The sequence below is a fragment of the Squalius cephalus genome (assembly GCF_949319135.1).
Source record: "Squalius cephalus genome assembly, chromosome: 22".
Taxonomy (NCBI): domain Eukaryota; kingdom Metazoa; phylum Chordata; class Actinopteri; order Cypriniformes; family Leuciscidae; genus Squalius; species Squalius cephalus.
This window is the reverse complement of record NC_137143.1, coordinates 21638879-21659646: the sequence shown is the minus strand read 5'-3', so window position 1 is coordinate 21659646 and position 20768 is coordinate 21638879. Positions and strand designations below refer to the sequence as shown.

The window sequence follows — 20768 nt, the reverse complement described above, 5'->3', positions numbered from 1 at the left end:
CAGATGAATTTAGGCTTTTAATCACATATAAACATTCATCAACTCACACATCAGTTGTGGTAAACGGAAGCTCAAGCATGATCGCTTGATTTGCAAGAACCAATGAGGTTCGTTTTGGTGTGTTACGCATCACGTTTGAGTTTACGCAAGAACCAATGAGGTTTGTTCTCGTGCGTCAAGAAGGTTCGGTTGAGCTTCTGTTTATGTTCGCTGATCAACGCTTATATGTGATTAAAAGACTAAATAAAATTTGTTCATCATATAAATGTCTCTTCAGTAATTTTGGACTAAACCACTCAATTCATATGAATTAGTTTATGAACTTTATGAACTTTTTGAAGCGTCAAATTGGTAGTTGCATAACTGTCAATGAAGATGAATGAAAGTTTTATGGGTTTGGAACGACATCAGGGTGAGTAAAGTTGAAAAAAATCATGGTTTCCACAAATATATAAGGCAGAAAACTGTTTTTAACATTGATAATAATGATAAGGAATGTTTATTGAGCTGCAAATCAGCATATTAGAATGATTTCTGAAGGATCATGTGACATTGAGGAAAATTCAGCTTTGCCATCACAGGAATAAATTACATTTTAAAATATATTAAAATAGAAAAAACAGTTTTAAACTGTAATAATACTGTAATATTTTTTTATTATATCTTTCAATAAATAAATACAACATTGAGTGAACATAAGAGACTTCTTTCAAATACATTTTAAAAAAATCTTACCGACCCCAAACCTTTGAAATGTACTGTAGTTACTTAAATGTTATTATTTGCATTGAGTATATGTTTTCCCTGCTGTCCTCAACCAGACATACCTGAAGCAAATCTTTTGGTCATTGCATAGAAGTTTACTTTGGAAACTTTTGTTTTACCTTCTGTAAAAAGCATGTAAAGATTAAAAAATAATTTCTGTTTATTTTCCAGGAAGTCGAAGCAGTAGTTCCAACCCTAGCGTTGGGAGGAGCCAGCGGCCCGTGCCGAGGGACAAGGACCGCAAAGCAACAGGCAGCGGCGGCAGCGAATCGGATTCAGGCAACAGAGCAGGTGGGAGGCGGGTTGAGCGTTCAGCCAGCCAGTTGAGCCACCGTAGCCATGCTCTCTCATCTCGCAGCCACACTCATTCCCGAGTCCCTTCCCAGCACAGCCGCACGTCCTTCTCCTACAGCCACACTCCCTTCTCCAAGTACGGCCATACCTCCTGTGCACTCAGCGAACGGAGCCACGCCTCCTCTTACGGGCCCCCAGGCCTGCCTCCTCCCTACAGCCTGGCCAGATTGACCCCTAAGGGTGCTATCAGCAGCGGGCCCCCTGGGGCCCCACCAGTGAGGGAGATAGGGACCATACCGCCCGAACTCACTGCTAGTCGCCAGTCCTTCCAACATGCCATGGGAAACCCTTGTGAGTTTTTTGTGGACATAATGTAATCTGATGAACAAATAATCTATTCTGTAATCTCACATGATGAGTGCCATAAATACATGCTCACTTTCACCAACTGCACATGTGGCCGTACTGTCGTCACAGGTTTGTGTGGAAGATTGAGGATCATTTGTTAAGATAATCATGTGTTGAGCAGAGGGCAAATACCTGCATATACACTACACAATCTTACAGACCCTTTAGAATAGTAATGTTGCTAAAGCAAGGCTGCAGTTATGTGATCAAAAATACAGTAATATTGTGAATAATAACTCTTTTCTTTCATCTCTGTGATGGCAAAGCTGAATTTTCACTGTCTTCAGTGTCACATGATCCTTCAGAAATCATAATAATATGCTGATTTGGTGCTCAAGAAACCTTGATTATTATAATCAATGCTGTAAACAGTTGTGCTGCTTAATATTTTTGTGGAAACCATTATAACCGTTTTCACAATTCTTTAACGTATAGAAAGTTCAGCATTAATTTGAAATAGAAATCTTTTGTAACATCAAAAAACAAATGTCATTTTTGATCAATTTAATGCATCCTTGTTAAATAATAGTATTTTTTTAAGTATTTCATTTCTTTAAAAGAAACAAAAACTTACTGACCCCAAACTTTTGAAAGTATTTGAGAGTATGGCAACCAAACAAAGCACCCAATTTTTCTGTCACCTTAAAAAAATAATCAAACAGGGCTAATGTTACATTACACATTAGGCTCAGCACAAAATTTAAGCCCAGTATTAACCATTTTAGCAATAAAATAACACACCAGCAGGCACGTTTTTAATCCTAGATTAGCAAAAGGTTAAGACAATCAGACAATGCCCTCTGCTGGTCAGGAGCTGTTAGTCCTTTCCAAAGCTGTCCATGAAGAGACTAGGCTACTGATCACCTTTAAGATCCAGCAACATTTTCATGTCGTGTTTGTTCCTTTTCAAATGTTATTTAAAACAATCTTTATATTGTAGTTTCATTTTTTGGTGCACATGATTAATGCTTAAAGCTCTTGTGCATTACAAGCCGTCTGGGAGGGTGGCAGATACTGGAGGAATGAATCATTTTGACACGTTTCCAATTGCTACTAGGTTGGAAACATGGTAGCATGACACTGTTATGACTCTCTTGGCTATGAAACGCTAGCTAGAAACATGTATTTTCAGGAAATATAAAAGATGTCAGGGTAAATTCAAAAGCAGCACTTATAGTGTGGATGCACAAAACAAATTGGCGCTTGCTGAACGTCTGAAATTAGTTGTATTTTCTTACATAAGATGTTCTTAAATATTGTCTTTTGCCCCTGGAATAAAGTGTCAGTTGTATGATGTGATATCTGGTGCTGGTAACCTGTTCATCAGTGTCTCAAAGAGAACATGTTTGCTCAGAAAGCTCGTTTAAGGTAACTAAATGAAGGAGACTAGTTAGCACGTGGACTGTGTACTACTGTAGGTGTAGTATTTAACCATTTGAGGACTGTCGCTCAAGATAAAGACTGTCAAATTGGCACTTTTACAAGATCTGATCTGCGCTTTTATTGTGAATCTCCATCTTTAGATGTGTTGTCTAATTTTTTGTCTTAGGAAGACTGGGCAAACACTGCTGTACATAGTTCATTTTTATTGTATATATGAAAATAGATAATTGTATAAAGTATATGTACAGAGCTTCTGGTCATGCCTTTTTGTATTTATGTAAGATATACAGTAAATTGAACTTGTGTTTGTAATTTTAAAGCAGTTTTCTAAATCTCATTTTGTTTGTGTTGTATTTGTCTGACCATCTGTAAGTGAAGCTGTCTGAAATAAACGATTAATCTTAATTTCTGGCTCATTTTCATTTGCCAGACACTGAAATAGATGATTGCCTTTACAATTTCAGAGTCTCTAATGTTAACCAAGGCTGCATTTATCTGATCAAAAATAAAGTAAAAACTGTAATATTGTGAAATATTATTACAATTTAAAAAAACTGTTTTCTATATCAATATTTAAAAAAATATATATATATTCCTGGGAATTTCTGTTATTGTTACCAATGTTGAAAACTGCTGTGCCGCTTAATATTTTTGAGGAAACATTTTTTTAGGATTCTTTGATGAATAGAAAGTTCTAATTAACAGAATTTGTATGAAATAGAAATAATTTGCCACATGTTTTTACTTTTGATTAATGCATCCTTGCTGATTAAAAGTTAGGGTTAGGCTAACCCTAACCCAAAAAAAGAATAATTTACCAAACCCACGTTTTTGAACCACATGTATAATGTAGAGAAAAAAAGACAAAACAATTTGGTTTGGATATTTATTAGTATAACATATTCTTGAATAAAACAAAGACACTACAGAATTTGTGAATCGCAATCGTGGAAGACGCTTATACTAGACAATAAGCATGAAGTCGTACGCAATACATTTCTAATGGGCAGGTGAATTTAATGACACCTACTGTCCATTGTTTACTCATAAATTGTAACTTGGAATTCACATTTGACTTGCCTAACACAAGGCTTACTGTAATAAAACCACTTATTACTGAAATTAATTCTGCTGGTCTCAGGAATAACAATATGGTAGACCCCTAAAGTGTTTTGAAGCTTATATTATGATTATCTCAAACACACAAAAATGACGGCAATATTCAATGTGTGTTCATTATAAGATGTCATTTGAGATTATATTTTGAGTGATTTAAACACAGAGCAACTGTAAACATAATATATCAATAAACATATCAAAAAACCTGACACAAATCCACACCACTGTAACCTCTGCAATTCATCCAAGTGCACTTAAAATCTCCACACAGACAGTTCAAAGCCCCAAAATTGAGAAATAAAATTGTGCGTGTTTTTTTAGGGAATAAGGTCTAAGAGGTCTGAGTATGGCGGCCTAATAAAGCTGTACAGAACATGTATTTACAGCACAGCAGGTCTTCACACTTCGTCCGCTGAGAATGATTCAGTGCTGGGTCCATTTGATGCTCTTAATGTCAATGCCGTCCTGGACCATTTCCCATAATGGACTAATAGACACAAAAAAAGGACAGAGCAGGTTATAACATTCCTTATTTTCCGACAGAAAGATCCAGTTCGCATGGGTTTTAAGTTAACTAATAACTTTTTATTACATTCCCAGTCATTCGTGATTACATGATAAAATATTAATATTAAACATTCCCATGTTTTCCATGATGTGGGATGCCAGGTCAGACTCATGAATAGCTCACCTCATCTCCCTCAGCCGCTTGACGTGCTGAATGCACTTGTCCACTGTGTAGTCCACTTCCTCCTCTGTGGTAAATCTGCCAATTCCAAATCTGAGAAAAACATCAGATCCCCTTATTATTACAGTATGTGTGCTCGTGGTTCAAGCAGGAACCATGCTGCACTGAGACTTTAGATAAAGCAACACAAAAGCAAACATTTTGACTGATATTATGGAAAAACTACAAACCGAATAGAAGAGTGTGCCAAGTCCTCGTCTGTCCCTATTGCTCTGAGAACATACGAGGGCTCCAGGGAAGCAGACGTGCAGGCGCTGCAACAAGAACACACTCAAGTCACTGCATCCACGAAGAGTTTTATTCATTTCTCATCAGCATCAAAGCATATATTCACTGCTGTAAGTAATAATATTTAAAATAATCATAATAATAATAATAATAATAATAATATTTAAATTAATTGTATACAATAATTTAACATTACCTCTACAAACAAAAACAATCAATCAATAAAAATACCAATAACAGTTATATAAAATCTGTAAATCTGACATTTGATAAAAAAAATCATATTTTCCCAGGAGAAACTAAAAAAAAAACTATTTAATCTTTCTGAATAAAAACATTTGCATTTTTGTGTTATATTAGTATTTTTTATTGAAAAAAGGCTATATATATATATATATATATATATATATATATATATATATATATATATATATATATATATATATATACAGTGCTATGCATAAGTTTAGACACCCATGCTAAAGTTGACTAAAAAGAGGAATAAAAAATCATCTTTTGGAAATTGAACTTAATAGCTTTTAGTTTTATATTTTCATTTTTTTATAATTTTGCAATGTGCTTTTGTCTTTTATTCTAAACATTACTATTCAGGTTTAATTTATTTTTACTTTCAGTTTTATTTATTTATTTGTTAGTAATTTTAGCACATCAACTTTAAAATTTAAAATGTAGAAAATTCAAAATGTAGCCTTGGCAACAATATACAAATAAATTCAAATCTAACAATTATATTTTATTATTTCAATGAACAAAAATATTTTGAATAGTTTTAGTTTTAGTAAAAGGATAACCTTTCTATGTGGGTACTAGTATATTTAAATGAACAGTGTGTGCTCTTTCGCCATATTTATAAACCCTGGTTAGACATTTTAAACTACTAACCTTCCAGAGGAAAGTGCAACATCTTTTAACGCCATCAACAGACTCTCCCCCTCAACGTAGGAAAATGATAAATTAATGCATCCTGAAGGAGGAAAGTGTTTTCGATTACAAACCTAAGTCAACTTTGATCCTTACAAAGGAAAATTGACAACTGGAAAGTGGAGTCTCACCTGGGTATCTCTGATCTGGGTCTCCATTCATCACAACATCAGGAATCTCAGACATGATCTTCTGAATGAGGCGATTAGCAAGCAACGTCACACGCTTGTGATCGTACTGAGAATAAACAGGAAATTAAAGTAAAACTTAAACAGACTAGTAGTAGCAAAAAAACGAGCACTTTTCCCAAATCTACCTCTAACTCTTGCTGGGCGATCTCACAGGCGGCTCCGAGGCCTACGGCTAGAGGTGTTGGGACGGTCCCTGAACGCAGACCCCTTTCCTGACCCCCTCCGCTCTGCAAAGGCTCAATACGAACTCTGGGTCTTCTCCTGACGTACAAAGCGCCAACTCCTAATAAACACAAGCAATTAATATATTTTGGATAATGCAACTATTGTGCATTTAAATGTTGAACGCGCTATACCTTTGGGCCCGTAGATCTTATGGCCGCTGATGGACATCAGGTCCACTTTCCAGTCAATGACATTAACAGGGATCTTTCCAACAGCCTGAGCAGCATCAGTGTGAAAGAACACATTTCTGGACCTACACAGATGACCTGAAATCAAAAACATCCTTGATATAGATGATATGAAGACTGACAGGTATCTATTTGGAGAATGATGTAGAAAATAAAGGTTACCTATTTCTTTGACTGGCTGTTTGACACCAATCTCATTGTTGATGGTCATTATGGACACCAAGCTTGTATCAGGACGGATCATTTCCTCTAATTGCTGAGAAAGCAAAATATAAGATATAAATAAAGGGCTTGACATTAACACCTGCCAAGCCGCCAAATGCGGATGGATTTCAGTGGTGGCTTAACACAGTCACTCCTACTAGACAATTTGGCGGGTTGAATTTATGTATAATATATACATTTTTCAATTGTAGTCTTTTAAAAATGCATCTGAAATGATAAACCGTATAGATACACGATACCAGCTGCGCTCTCTCTCTCTCTGACAGCAAGTTACACACAAACCAGCCTCCGCTCACTCACTCATTTCATTTGGTGAAGGATGAATATTTTGGATGTTGCAGGACTTGAATTTTGGAATAGGATTGCGAATTTTGCGCATAATTTTACCCGAAGTGCGTGCGCATAAAGCCGCCTCTCAGTGCTAAATTGAGATCTTTTTCGCTGTTTATTACACTTAAACAGTTAAATACACACGTCAAAATGCCGGTCTTGGCAAATATTCACATAAACCCAATTAGTTATGTTTTAAGTAGACGTAAGCACGTAGACGATGAGAAAGAAAATGCACATCTAACAGTATAATGGATCCCTGTGTCAGGTCTTAAAGTGACAGCAGCCTAATATACCTGCTGCCAAATTATGATATAATATTAAAAATATCTATAGGACAGTTTTCCAACATGGTATCGATGTCAAAACTTTGGCCAGTGAAAATGCTGAGTATATATATATAAATATAACATTTAAAAACCATTAAAACAAGTCTTGAAGATCTTTAAAATATAATAAAAACACAAACAATTTTTTTAAGACAAATTTCACATGTTTTGTGTAATGTGCCACTATCATAGTATTGCAATCTATTGTGACAGCCATAAAAACATTATTTCAACATTGTTTCAATCAATTTGGAGCTTGTTTGGGACTCCCTATTTGTTAAACAATGTGAGATCAGATGAGTGAGTAAAACTAATTTGAAAAGCAAAATAATGTAATTATTTGCTTCCCCCTTAGGAAAGCTTACCTTCAGGTCAATCAGCCCATTACTTTTCACAGGTAAATACGTTATATCAAAACCCTCTGCCTCCAGGACACGACACGAGTCCAGCACACACTTGTGTTCCGTCTGGGTGGTAATAATGTGCTTTTTCTTAGCTTTATAAAACCGAGCCACACCCTAAAGACAAGAAAATACAGAGATTTGTTTTGTAATTCTTAATTCAGTGGATCCTATATAAACTTCACCCATTTGATTATTTTAGAAAATGCCAAGTCATCTGTGCCCCAGCGTCCCACTTCCTCCTAATCCTAATCTTTCCTAACAGTAATGACATACTTACTTTGATTGACATATTGTTGGACTCAGTCGCACCACTGGTGAACACAATCTCCCTCGGGTCAGCACCAATAAGATCTGCTATTTGCTGAAGGGGAAATAAACAATGGTGTGTTACAGTAAACAGTGCATTTTTGGCTAAACCTAAATATTATGCTTTCATATTCATAAATAAAGCTCTCAGCTATCGAATAAAAACATACAGGTTTTATGAAGGATAAAGACTTACTTTTCTTGCTTTTTCCATTGCACTCTCACTCTCCCATCCATAAGCATGAGTCCTGGAATGTGGGTTGCCGTAGTAATTCACTTGATAGGGGAGCATGGCATCCAAAACCCTTGGGTCCTGTTGCATCAGATGTAAACAATGAAAACAATGCATGTAAACATCCAAGAAATGTTCTCATGAACTAGATTCACGAGTTTGAATAGTAATTGAACTAAATGGCTTGGGTACCATGGGTGTGGTGGCCTGAAAGTCCATATACAGAGGTCTCAGTTCATCCTTTTCAAGTTCCCTAGTTTTGATCAACTCTGTGGAATAAGACAGATATATTTATCAGCACTAAAAGTTACAGTAACTCTTAGAATAAATAGAGCCATACAAGAAAGTCAAGCATGTATTTACATGCAAGTGTGTTACATTAGCAAAGCCTCCTCGAGTACACAAGCTCAATTCAACTGCGTCACTGTCGGTCTCTAGACTAGAGAATGAAATGTAGTTAAAACTTTACCTTTCTGGCTTTGAACAGTGTTCGCAGCGCTTTGAGCGAACCTCAGTCGAGGGCTGGAGATCCCACACATGGAGCCCAGAAGTTTTCTCGATAATGTCCTGTTCATCATGTTTATGCAATTACAGTGTTCTCAACATAAACGATGATAGATGGATAGATGTATTAAAAAGAGTTTCTTTCAAAGCCTTTGTCAAACAATAAGCCCGTCAGATAAATAATAGTATTATTCGTGCAACTACAGAAGCGAGGACATGCCCACTGTCGCCATAAAACAGTGTGTCATAAGCTCTCAAAAACACTCGGTGGTTCTTCTTACACAAGACGCACATACAGCGGGGGCGGGACGTCTGTTATTATAACTCTCATTGGTTACCTGTGTCTCTTGTGGGCGGGTTTTGGTGTCGTTTACGGAGTCTATTGGTTGAAAAGTAAGCCTGGTCTTTTTCGTTTACCGGAAATTGTAAACATGCTCTGTACAGTTCCCTGTCCTTGGACATGCTTATATCAAAGAGTATAGGGCTTCTATACTCTTTGCTTATATTCAGTTCATTTTTGGAAAAATCAGCCCCGCTTATTAAAAGAAAGCTTTAGTTTCTAGTTTCTCCTGTCACACAATATTATTCTTAAAACTGCTGTTTGTATTTTCTCAAAAGTAGTGACGAGAACTCCAAATAATATCCTCGAATCGGTTCTTTTGAACAGTTTCAAATAAGTGACTCGTCGCTACATTGCGTCATTACATAAAATCATTTAATCTATGTAGCCGGCCTATGTTACGAATTTTCGATTATTTTTATTTTTTAAACACAGATAGCAATAATTATGACAAAAAGTTGAAATGATGACAAAAAAGGAATTATTGCATAAACATTCGAAAAGATGATATTACATAATTGACATAAAAGACATAATTCTGGTTTCATAATTTCGACTTTTATCTTATAATTATGACTCAGCATCTTAATTTCGACTGATTATGTCATAGATGACTTTTGTGTTATAATTGATTTAGCCGAATTAATTTTCGCTCTGTCACGTGCAGAAAAAAAAAAAAAAACTTCTCAACGTAGGCGCGCTCTGGCGCAGTTAAGAATATAAATAATGGACTTTGTACTTATCTTGAAAATAACTTGAAAACAACGTGTGAAAATGAGGAAGTAGATCTGTGAAACATAAAGTCTGGAAAACCGCGATTAAAATATTCAGATCGGTTCTAAAAGAAAGGTAGGCCTCTACATTTCTATACAGTATTTATATTTATTGAAAACGAATAATTTGGTGTCTTCAGATCTTTTAGCAACAGTTGATCTTGCATGCATTCATTTTGTTGCACAGTATGGCTGAACTGTATACTAATTCAGGAATTGATTTGTACGCCTATTTATATACTTCCTTAGCACAGTAAATCGTGATTGCTTACATTGGTTTGATTAGATTTCACTCATACACTATTATTATAAAACATTTACAGGTACATAATCCATCCATAACATCTCTTGGCATAGATGTCTCCAACTTCAGTGCACCACCTCAAACATCAGTGGTCATTTCTTAGATGGACAGCAGCAATGCATGGATATGTGACTTTGAATAGAACCACTTTATTGCACACAAGGCATTTACATCTCTCAAAATCTACAGTCTGCACATATCCACCAATGATTCTAAACCCCAGAAGAAAATACAATGGCATGGCTAAACAGATGTCACTCCCACAAATAAACCATGCTTTAAAGGCTAATGAGTATAGTTTAAAAGCAAATGGTTATGATGGACGGTATAATGTGATCATAAAAGGGTTTGACAGTAATATCTTAGCATCAAACTCCCCAAGCGAAGACAGACGGAGTGCGGCAACATGTCTACAGGGCCGTGGCATGCTGTTCGGAGTGTTTGATGGTCATGCAGGGTCTGCTTGCGCACAAGCAGTTAGTGAACGTCTCTTCTACTACATAGCTGTGTCTCTACTTCCACTGAAGACATTAATTGATATAGAGGAGGCTGTGGAGAGTGAGCGGCCTGTGCTTCCCGTGCTACAATGGCACAAGCATCCCAACGACTACGTTAGCACAGATGCTGGCAAACTATACTTCAATAGTCTGAGGACCTACTGGCAGGAGAGGATAGACCTTCACGAGGATGAGGACAATGATATACAAACAGCTTTAAGAAGCGCTTTCAAGAGATTGGACAATGATATATCCTTGGAGGCCCAGGTGGACTTTGGGGTTCCCTTTTCTCATTTCACACCTCTCAGAGTGGCTCTGTCTGGATGCACGGCTTGTGTGGCTCACGTGGACAGAGAAGATCTTCATGTAGCCAATCTGGGTGACAGCAGAGCCGTTCTTGGAGTCCAAGGGGATGATGGGAGGTGGTCAGCTCTCACTATTACCAATGACCATAATGCCCACAACCCGGACGAGATGCAACGAGTTCTCTCTGAGCATCCTGCTTCAGAGCATAAGACGGTGGTGAAACATGACAGGTTATTGGGCTTATTAATACCTTTCAGGGCTTTTGGAGACATGAAGTTCAAGTGGAGCAGCGAGCTCTTGAATCGCATCTACGAGGCACGTCCAGAGCTGCTGGTCGGAAACGAAAATGCAAAAATACTGTCTCCGAACTACCACACACCACCTTACCTCACAGCAGAGCCAGAAATCATCTCTCATAAATTGCGACCCCAGGACAAATTCTTGGTTCTAGCTTCTGATGGTCTCTGGGAAATGATGCACAGGCAGACTGTTGTGCAAGTCTTAGGGGAACACCTGTCTGACATCCAGTGGAAGAAGCCAGTTTCTGGACTAAGTTTTACAGTTGGACAGATGCATAGACTGCTGCAGGAGAGGAAGAGTAGAGCTCTCTCTGCTCTGGAGGATGAGAACAGTGCGACTCATCTGATGCGTCACGCTCTGGGGGGCGATGGCAGCGGCTCCATTGAACATAAGCGTATAGCCAAAATGCTCAGTCTGCCCCAGGATTTGGCAAGAATGTACAGAGATGATATAACAATTATAGTCATCCACTTTAATAGTTAATCTACTTGAAGCTAATATGAAATATGTTGTATTTTGAACATTTAATGTTTGTACAAATTACAGAGCAAATTAATATTTTAATGACACTTTCGCAGTTTAATCTAATTTCTACTCAAGCAAATGGTCCTTATGGTAGCTTTTCTTGTCTATTGTAAGCAGTCTAATTAAATCTCCACGTTTGCATTTCAAAAAGATATTGTGACACTTTTTTCAACCAACAAAATACACTTTTTATAAATTCACACAATTAACTTTTTCGAATTAAGCAAGAATCATTTTCAGTTATCTTGGCTTTATTTGAAATGAACTTTCATCAAGGACTTTACAAAAATCAAATCTTGATTAGAAAAAACAAGATGTTTCTAAACCTTATGGTCTCTAAACGAACACAAAAGATATTTGTCAGCCATTTAGTTCCCACAGCTCATAGAGCCAAAAAGCTGAATATGTTGATGTTTGATCAAAATTGCAGAGTTTAAATCAATACTTATTTTATATTGTGTATCTGGCAATATTGTACACTTCCTCAAGTGAGAAACAAGCCAATCGGATCTATCACAAAGACAATATATGTGGAAGGGGAAAAAAATATGTACGAACAATAAAAGATCAAGAAGCAAAATTCAATAAGTAGGCTGTACATAGGAAACTTTTTTTAAACCACAGAACTTCTCTCAATGCCCAAGACCTGTAAGGACAATATGCAAGTGAAGTTTTAACCTTACTGGTTTTGTAACCAACTTAAAGGAAACAAAACAAATGTGAGACAGCTTGCCGTTATTGTTGTCCAAAAGTTAAAAAGAGCAAGGCTGAAAAATGTGAATCTTCCAGAGATGATTGATCACCGGCGACTGGGCATAAGAAGCTGTGTAGCCTGCACTGACTCTGGGAAAAGGTTGTGGTATGTAGGAAGAGGGACATAAGCTGCTGTGATCATTTTACCTAAAATATAAAATCAAAACGTGAGATGACAATTCAGACCATAATGCATATTGTAACTGTGGACTGATAAGTGAATGAACAATTCAGACAGAATTTAGAATTACCTCCAAACCAGCGTCCATGTAACGCACTGACTGCAGCCATGGCAGCGGGAATGGTGGGACACTTCACATAGACATTACCCTGAGAAAAATAACAATGAAGTTTAGAATTACAAATTAAAATACATAAGCCCCACATTTATTACAGTAATTAATGACAATGTTTAAGGAAAGCCACGCACTTCAGCGGATTTCTTGTCCACGTATATATGTATGACTCCACCATGTTTGTTGCACTCTTCAATGACATCATCCTGAATTTCGATTTCCCAACCAAGATCATTTTCTCTGCAAGAAAACACTACAATTAAAACTCATTACTTTCTCTACACAGATGTACCTGTGATTTTTTCTTGCTACTTACGAGTTTGGATTGAACATGTTAGACAGCTGGAAACAGTGTGTTGCAATTGGTTGCGATGGTAGATTCAAAGCTTGGTTTGAGGGCACATTGATGTTAAAACTCAATCCAGGGTTCATAGCAGCTGAAAGAAAAGACAGACTTTAAATACAAACCCCACTGATCTTATTAAATTAAAAAAAATAAATGGATAAATGAAGGCACATGTATTTAACACAAAAGACAAGGAACTGACCAGTAGCTGCAGCCATGGCTACCATGGAGCCACTCATCTGAAGGGCCTGTTGTGCAGCGGGTGGGATCTGCAGACCAGTACCTAACAGATAACAAAGTTTAAGCATTTTAAAACACCACATGAATTTACCCACTTCATAACAGTAGAAAACCATACATGTTAATACGGCAGGTCAGAGTACATCCTTACCTTCGGCCAGTCTGGCCATGAGTTGAAGTCTTCCGGTAGTCCCCAGATCAATACCGGTCCTTTCCAGCTCATCATTGTCCAGGAAGGAGCTGGCAGTGGAGGCATCAGTGCGCTCTGTCACATGTCCCACTTTCATCGGTCTGCCAGCCAACTCAAAGCCATTAAGCTGTTCCAGAGCCTTCTTGGCGCATTCGGCATCAGAAAACTGAAGAAAGAGGAAAAGCTGATAAGCTCTTGAGAAGATCATAACCTCTTCTAGAGCTTGGCACCAGCTACTTGTCAGGTAATGTCAAAAAATTCTGCACCTTAACATTTTTGACATTTCAAAAGCAGTTTGACCATACAACTTACTGTGATAAAGCCATATCCTTTAGATCGTCCCGTTTCACTGTCCATCATCAGTTGAATGCTATCAATCTGCATGAACAAGGAAAGATCAATATAAATTTAAAAGAATAAGTGATAAAATAAAGTGATCAAATAATAGATGGCAACATTTACCCGTCCAAATGGTTCAAAGATGCCTCTGAGCATGTCTTCTGTGATGTTGAAGTGTAATGACCCGACATACAGTCTCATAGGTCCAGAACTGCCCTTCTGTAAGTTGTTGGCCAATGCAGCTGCTCTGTTCTTCTCGGCCTGGTGATCAAACAAACAATTTGCAATTAGAGGATGATCACATCTATAACCAAAGACTGCCAATTTATTCACAGGCTTCTCTGTTACCTGTGAAGCCTGGACAATGATTGGTACTCCAAGAAGTCTTTGACCAGACAGACCGATTGCCAAAGGTACAGAGGTGGAATCTACAAACTCAATGTAAGCAATTCCTTTGGATCTTCTGGAGTTTCTGTCAGAGATGATCCGCACATCTCGCACCTTTCAAGAAGAACAAATGGAATTAGAGGTGTCTATCCAAAACCAAAGTAGAACAGGTAACAGAGGTAGAAATGGTCCAAATTTAAACCATATAGATAAACAAACACAGACTTTTCCCACTGCAGAAAAGAATTCCTCCAGGTCTCGTGGTCGGATTCTAGCTGCCAGCTGCATGCAGAACACTGTGCGCGCATCCCTTTCCTCGGGGGTGAGATTATCAATAGGCTGTCTGTTAGCAAAAGACAAAACAAACAAGCAGTGAATGACTATAATCAGCAAAGAATTTAGTTGGGGGAAATGTAATTTTCAAGGGTCAAAAACTTACCTTATAGGGCTTTTGTCTTTCTTGAAAGGACTGCGGCTCCTAGACCTTCTACGACTGAGAGAGAATTTCAGTGAGTACTTTTGGAAAGACTTTCCACGTCTGACTCATACACAAGAGCAAGCAACTACCCACACATCACAAAAATAGTATCATAAAAACCTTAGTTTGATGGCAGGAGGTGGGCCAGTCTTCCCTCTGGGACCACCGTTAAATTTCAGGCCAGAACTATGATTTAAAAAAAACAAGGTTTTCAGGGTTTTTAATCTCAGTAGCTACCATTAATTACTCTACTACAAGTTCTAAATATATACGGCAAGCTTCATTTGGGAACACAAGGGTAAATGTTGTAAACATTACAACAAATGTCTTGTTTTGGGGGACTCTACTCATATTCTCTTCTGATTCACAACAGACATAAATCAGGATGGCAGCTTAACTCCTCTTCCAAGTTATTGTTCTCTGGAAGACATTTTCACACTCATCAGGAGCGCTGCGAGAGGCTTTTACTTCAGGTTAACATGCATTTAAAGAGCACTATATCTGAGCTGTGTAGCCACTTGAAAGAAAGATTAAAAGATGTTCAACTACGTACAACGGAGCTCTGTAGCGCCCGCCACGCTCCCTGCTCCTGGATCGGCTGCGGCGTCTCTCCCTGCTACGGCTGCGCTTCCGCTCTCTGCTGCGGCTCCTCCTGTGGTCGTGACTCTTCTTGCGATCGCGACTCTTGCTTCTCTTCTTCTCCCGGCTCCTGCTGCGACTCTTGCTCTTCTTTTTTCTTTCAATTTAAAGGTTAAGTTCAGTTAGTAAAATATTGAAAGAGCGTTTTGTCAGACAAAGTAAAATGGTTAGGAAAATTTAAAAACTTACTTCTTGCTCCGCTCCTCGTGGCCATTGGTACTTATGGACTTGATGTCATCCTAAGCAGGGTCGATAGAAGACAGCATGAGGAGGACGGCGAAACATTTCAAGTCGTAAGGATAAAGAAGGGATGGGAACAAAAGAGAATATGATATGATCATTAAATAGGAGTTCATTACAGGGTTTGTGTGGGAAGACGATAAATACAAGGGGGACCTTTAGAAAGAAACCAACCACATGGCTGCCAATGTCGTTCTTCCTTACTAGTGCATTACTTGTGTAAAACGTCCAAAAAAAAAATTAAAAAATAAATAAAATCAAGTGCTAGTGCTATGCTGGGTATGTAAAAAAAAAAAGCATTTTTTTTTTTTTTTTAGACACTTCATTCATTAAGCAGCCCAACAGGTTCAGTACCAAGGCTATCTGAGCCTAAGACCCAAAGTGGCAACGCAAGCAGCCAGCCACTAAACGAGCTCCAGTGGTGGATGCCATTCCAGTGATCTTCACCCCATTTGCCTTCGTGGATTGAAAGAGCTCGATGCCACCTCAGTCACACATCTCGCCCTGAAGCAAACAGGGATTCACACGGCTTAGTAATAGCGACTCCCACAGACCATCTATAGTTGAGTTGATCTTTTGTTGTAGATACTTAGTTTACAAGATAAATGTATTTTATGGTGAACGTTATGACATTATATGCTGAGCCCCATCAAATCCTGTTTGTAAAACCGCAGAATAACCATTTATAAGTATTTCTCAATGTTAGCAGCATGCATAAACATTTTTTCACTAAAACAGATGACATTTACAGTATATTTATCTTGGTTTATTTTCAAAGCGATGAACAGAGAATTAAGGAGACTGTGGATTTGCTTGGGTATGTCAACTCCAGGATTTCTGCACTAAGGATTATGACATTTTAGGCCAATTTATTTTTAGTGGTTACCTGCCATATATTTATATGGTAAAACATGAAATCTAGTTCTAGCCATTTTGGAAGAAAACTTCCTTACGACAAAATATGGAGCTAAGAATATCATGCAAACAATAACATGAATACAGTCTCCACAGAGTTCATACCAGCTCTTATGTGAATCCACTGCATTTATTCTGGCGGGACCTATGTATCATTTTGCCTATGTATTTCAACCAAGGGTACCACAGTACATCAATATATTGGGCAATTACTACCTTCATTTTTTTGACAGTTCACACTGGAATTCATGGGAGTAGAGGTGAGATATAGGCAAGTCTACAAAAAGAGATAGATGGGCAATTTATTCATTGAAACCACTATGACAGAAACATTAAAGTTATTGATCTGACAATAAAGTCTTAACGAAAACACGACTGGTTAGCAGTTTCAAATGAAAGTTAAACAGATTCCTGAGCGAGTTTATTTACTTGCATTAACACCCACCTTTTTGTATGGAGCCTCGAGCATTGCTTCGATGTCCAAATCATCGGCCATGTTGTTGTTGATCTGCAGGCGAGGAAAACAGTATTTTTAAGTGGCGTTATAATGTTAAACTTAAACATAAAAATATTATTCTAAATTACAACACATAGGCTATATGTCTAACTTCTATGTTAAAATAGCATTTTTACACTCGTACTGTAAGACTTGCGGACTAGACGTGGACAGGTTCATGAAACGTTTCTCTCACATACAATCGCGAACTGTCTTGTTATTTATCAAATTTTGGACACATTTAGACAACATAAGTGATTTGAGGCACATATAACGGACTTGTATGTACGTTTGGATATTTTTTGTCCACATATTTCGTATTACCGGTGGAGAATTTTTAAAATGGCTTTGTTAGCTTGTTAGCTACCTGGCTAAAGTCGTTGTTTATGCCAACATGCGGAAACTACCCACCCTACACGTCGCAAATACACGGATTAAATACATTTAATATCAATGAGATCATCATATGACACATAGCAAGTTGATATTGGTCAGATTGCTCTTATAACTAGATCAAAACTGTAAATAGATATTAGCCTTTTCGTCTTACCTTAGACACTGCGGCCTACAGAGCTTTACGATCCTGACTCCACAAACGAGCGCTAAAACCCGGATCTACTGTCTTCTCCGGCTACAGTTGCAAACCCCAGGCGTTTAACGCGAATCCGCACAAACCTAAAAAAACACAACGGTATTAATCCAAAACGTTATCGTTTCAACTAATACTAGTCACAAGGCGCGTGCTGCGGCTATAAACGTCAAGCTGACTGGCGGCAAAGAGCTACTGCGCGTACACGTCTCGTTCTTGTTGCATAAGGGGAAGTGCGCCGAACTGTCCACCAGGGGGAAGTCGTGTTATACACACTGACAACGGAAGTGTGAACAGGAAATACGGCAAAGTGACAATAAATAACACACAAACAGACACACCCTGAAACTTTAGTTTTAGTTTTAATTTTAATTACAACACCCTACCCCCAGCCCCACACCTTCAATCTCAATATGGCACCTTTAATAAAATTAATTTTAATAAAGAATAGTAATTTGCTGAATTCGAAACCACATAGCCTACTCTTACTATTTCTGCCATAGAATAAGATATGGTAATTGTAGTACGAGTATCTATCTATCTATCTATCTATCTATCTATCTATCTATCTGACTGTATGTCTGTCCATAAACAGATAGACCACCAAGAGTCTGGAATAATGTGATCTTTATGGCACCAAACCACAAAGGAAGTGTGTAGGTACAAAAAAGAAAATACAAACAATGACTCAGTATTATAAAAATAATAATAATGTATTCTCTATAGAACATTAAACACTTTTCCTCTCTCAGGCTTTCAAGTCTGTTTCACTCAGTTGACTATTTTACAACACACTTTACTATAAGGTCTCATTTGTTAATATTAGTGAATATTAACTAACATGAACTAAAAATGAGAAAAACATTTGTTACAGTAGGCTATTTATTAATATTTGCTAATGTCAGTTAATAAAAATAGAGTCGTTCATTGTTTGTTCATGTTAGTGCATTAACTGATGTTAAAGTTCCCCTGTGGTCAATAATTTTATACCTTAAAACTCGTCTTTGATCACCAAAATGACATATTTTATTGTTTTTCCTTGAAACAAATTTCTTCATGCCTTAAAATAGCTTGAATGTAACTCTATACCTTTGCCTAATTTAGTATACGTGGTTCTATGAATATGCAAATTAGCCCCGCCTCCATGCACTCACTCACACCAGCTCAGAGATTCACTTGGTGACTATCACACATTGGTTACAAGGTAGTCTGTGACGTCAGAAACACCAGCGATTTAAAACCGCCTTTTGTCTTAGGTTCACTGCAGTTTTTTTAAGAGAAAATACTCCGCAATGGTGTTGACTTATGAATTTTCTCATGGTTTGTCTTAAATCATATTTAAAAAAACACATAGACATATAAACAACATTAAAAACTTGATTTTCTTCACAGGGGGACTTTAACATATACAACTTTTATTCAATGTATTAGTAAATGTTGATATTAACATTAACAAAGATTAATAAATGCTGGTAACGTATGTTCATTAGTTCATATTAATGTTAACTGAGTTCACTATATGAACTAATGAAACCTTATTGTGAAGTGTTACGACCATACCTCTGAGACTGCATAGACAGTGAATCAGAGCAGTACACAGATATACTACAGGAAGTAGACCTATACAATGAAAAATATAAAGTAACAAGTTCATTACTCATCTTTGATTAGTAAAAAAAAAAATGAGAAAAAAATATGACCCCACATTTTTCTTGGTTTAATCTCATTCTTTCCATTGACTCTCACCACAGCTTGCTTGGTGTTCAGCTGGCTGCCAACTTTCCGTAATTAGCTCTCTCTCCCCGGCCGCGCTCACAGTGAGGCAGAGTGCAGCCAAATGTAAATCTCTCCAGAGGCTTTCCACAGCATGAGCATGACACACATCTGGAGGACGCCAGATTCTTGACACGTTACAAGAACCAGTCAGTGCGACCGGTGCAGGACCATTCGTCTTCCTGTATGCACTGCCACCTCCCTGGCCTTATTCACTTTTTCCATTCTGCTCTCCCTCTCTCTTTCCCTGTTTTGTTGTTCGTTTTTTACTGCATGGCTCTGGTGAATGAGCCCCCTTTAATCTCATGTCAGACGCTTAATGTTAATGCACAGTTATTTTTGGTATTTGGAGAAAACTTCCACTTGTTATGAAGGGCAGAAACAGCCTTTCATGTGTTTCAACCACAAAAATACCTGCTGGGTAGTTAATTGTGACTTTGTAAAAAAGCTTGGGAGATGAATCATAGTTCAAAGCAGCTTAGAGTTTGGTATATCTAAACTGAAGAAGGCACCAAATGTTAGTTAGTTTCAACAAACTACTGCATCCTACTATATTCACAACAAAAGATGTTTATTTGTGTGTGATCTGCATGTGTAGGCTGTATTAGCTGGGGGAAAGGTTGAGTGTGGAGTGAAGCATTCTTTCCATTACCCAGACCAAATCAATGCACTGAGGTCCCAGCCAGAACGCCACGTCCCCTCCCCCACGCCAGTGGTGACAAGGGGGCCAGTGGAAAGAGCTGACCCAGGCACAGCACACTGGCCTAATTGCAGTTCTGGCCTCCTTCTTCTTTTCCTGAAGCTGAACAGTGGTTGCCACAGAGCATGGATAAAATACTCAACCACATGGACAAGGGAGCAACACAAGTCTATTGAACGCTCACCTAAAAATGATTGAAGTCATCACTGACTCACCCTCATGTCATTATAAACCTGTATGCATATCTTTCTTCTGCTGAACACAAAAGAATATATTTTGAAGAATGTTGAGGAACCAAAAGTTTCGGTTCCTATTGACTTCCATTGTCAATATTTTTCGAAATATCTTTTTTTGAATACAGGTTTGGAACGACATGAGGGTGAGTAAATGATGACGAAATTTTCATTCTTGGGTGAACTAGCTTTTTAAGTATATGGGTCAAAGTATAAAACAACAGTTAACTGTTTTACACAACTGTTGGAGAAATATCTTTATGGGAAGAAGGATACAAATCAAATCTA

General features: G+C 37.7%; 4 protein-coding genes across 7 annotated transcripts in view; 2 read left to right on the top strand and 2 right to left on the bottom strand.

The window, feature by feature from the left end:
* The window catches only part of dvl1b (dishevelled segment polarity protein 1b), a 45425-nt gene extending 42172 nt beyond the window's left edge, over positions 1-3253 (top strand). For both annotated transcript variants that reach the window (XM_079858203.1, XM_079858204.1), the window contains one exon: positions 937-3253. In XM_079858203.1, the coding sequence (XP_079714329.1) occupies positions 937-1436 (500 nt within the window). In that variant the 3' untranslated portion in view covers positions 1437-3253. The remainder of the gene's footprint in view (positions 1-936) is intronic.
* Positions 3254-3722: 469 nt separating this feature from the next.
* Positions 3723-9120, bottom strand: nfs1 (NFS1 cysteine desulfurase). The gene is made up of 13 exons (XM_079857700.1): positions 8787-9120; positions 8510-8586; positions 8282-8398; positions 8057-8140; positions 7741-7893; positions 6654-6747; positions 6435-6569; positions 6204-6361; positions 6019-6124; positions 5849-5930; positions 4888-4971; positions 4661-4750; positions 3723-4456 (listed from the first exon to the last, which is right to left on the bottom strand). Exons 1-13 carry the CDS (start codon positions 8893-8895, stop codon positions 4393-4395), a joined length of 1353 nt encoding a protein of 450 aa, XP_079713826.1. The 5' UTR covers positions 8896-9120; the 3' UTR covers positions 3723-4392.
* A 636-nt stretch (positions 9121-9756) lies between these two features.
* On the top strand, positions 9757-12484 carry LOC307150314 (pyruvate dehydrogenase [acetyl-transferring]-phosphatase 1, mitochondrial). Its single transcript, XM_079857425.1, has 2 exons — positions 9757-10010; positions 10258-12484. The coding sequence occupies exon 2, from the start codon at positions 10292-10294 to the stop codon at positions 11822-11824; it is 1533 nt and encodes a 510-aa protein (XP_079713551.1). The 5' UTR covers positions 9757-10010; positions 10258-10291; the 3' UTR covers positions 11825-12484.
* rbm39a (RNA binding motif protein 39a) lies at positions 12097-18014 on the bottom strand. Of its 3 annotated transcripts, XM_079857423.1 has the most exons (17): positions 17736-18014; positions 17135-17197; positions 16906-16966; positions 15724-15773; positions 15449-15631; positions 15016-15081; positions 14857-14910; positions 14643-14760; positions 14379-14531; positions 14154-14291; positions 14004-14069; positions 13653-13857; positions 13464-13544; positions 13232-13352; positions 13050-13155; positions 12871-12949; positions 12097-12766 (listed from the first exon to the last, which is right to left on the bottom strand). In XM_079857423.1, the coding sequence occupies exons 3-17, from the start codon at positions 16909-16911 to the stop codon at positions 12666-12668; spliced, it is 1527 nt and encodes a 508-aa protein (XP_079713549.1). In that variant the 5' UTR covers positions 16912-16966; positions 17135-17197; positions 17736-18014; the 3' UTR covers positions 12097-12665. The 3 variants fall into 3 exon arrangements, with proteins under 3 accessions (XP_079713549.1, XP_079713548.1, XP_079713550.1); XM_079857422.1 differs by lacking the exon at positions 16906-16966; XM_079857424.1 differs by lacking the exons at positions 15016-15081; positions 16906-16966 and having other exon boundaries at positions 17736-18011.
* Between the last annotated feature and the right edge of the window lie 2754 nt (positions 18015-20768).

Coding starts and splice junctions, on each gene's coding strand:
- LOC307150314 (XM_079857425.1), top strand. CDS start 10,292: ATGTCTCCAACTTCAGTGCACCACCTCAAACATCAGTGGTCATTTCTT.
- rbm39a (XM_079857422.1), bottom strand. CDS start 17,185: ATGGCCGATGATTTGGACATCGAAGCAATGCTCGAGGCTCCATACAAA. Junction 15,774..17,134: donor TCGAGGCTCCATACAAAAAG/GTGGGTGTTAAT, acceptor GACCCTGCTTAG/GATGACATCAAGTCCATAAG. Junction 14,761..14,856: donor AAAGACAAAAGCCCTATAAG/GTAAGTTTTTGA, acceptor TTTTGCTAACAG/ACAGCCTATTGATAATCTCA.
- nfs1 (XM_079857700.1), bottom strand. CDS start 8,895: ATGATGAACAGGACATTATCGAGAAAACTTCTGGGCTCCATGTGTGGG. Junction 8,399..8,509: donor TTCAGGCCACCACACCCATG/GTACCCAAGCCA, acceptor CTGATGCAACAG/GACCCAAGGGTTTTGGATGC. Junction 6,570..6,653: donor ACAGCCAGTCAAAGAAATAG/GTAACCTTTATT, acceptor TTTTGATTTCAG/GTCATCTGTGTAGGTCCAGA.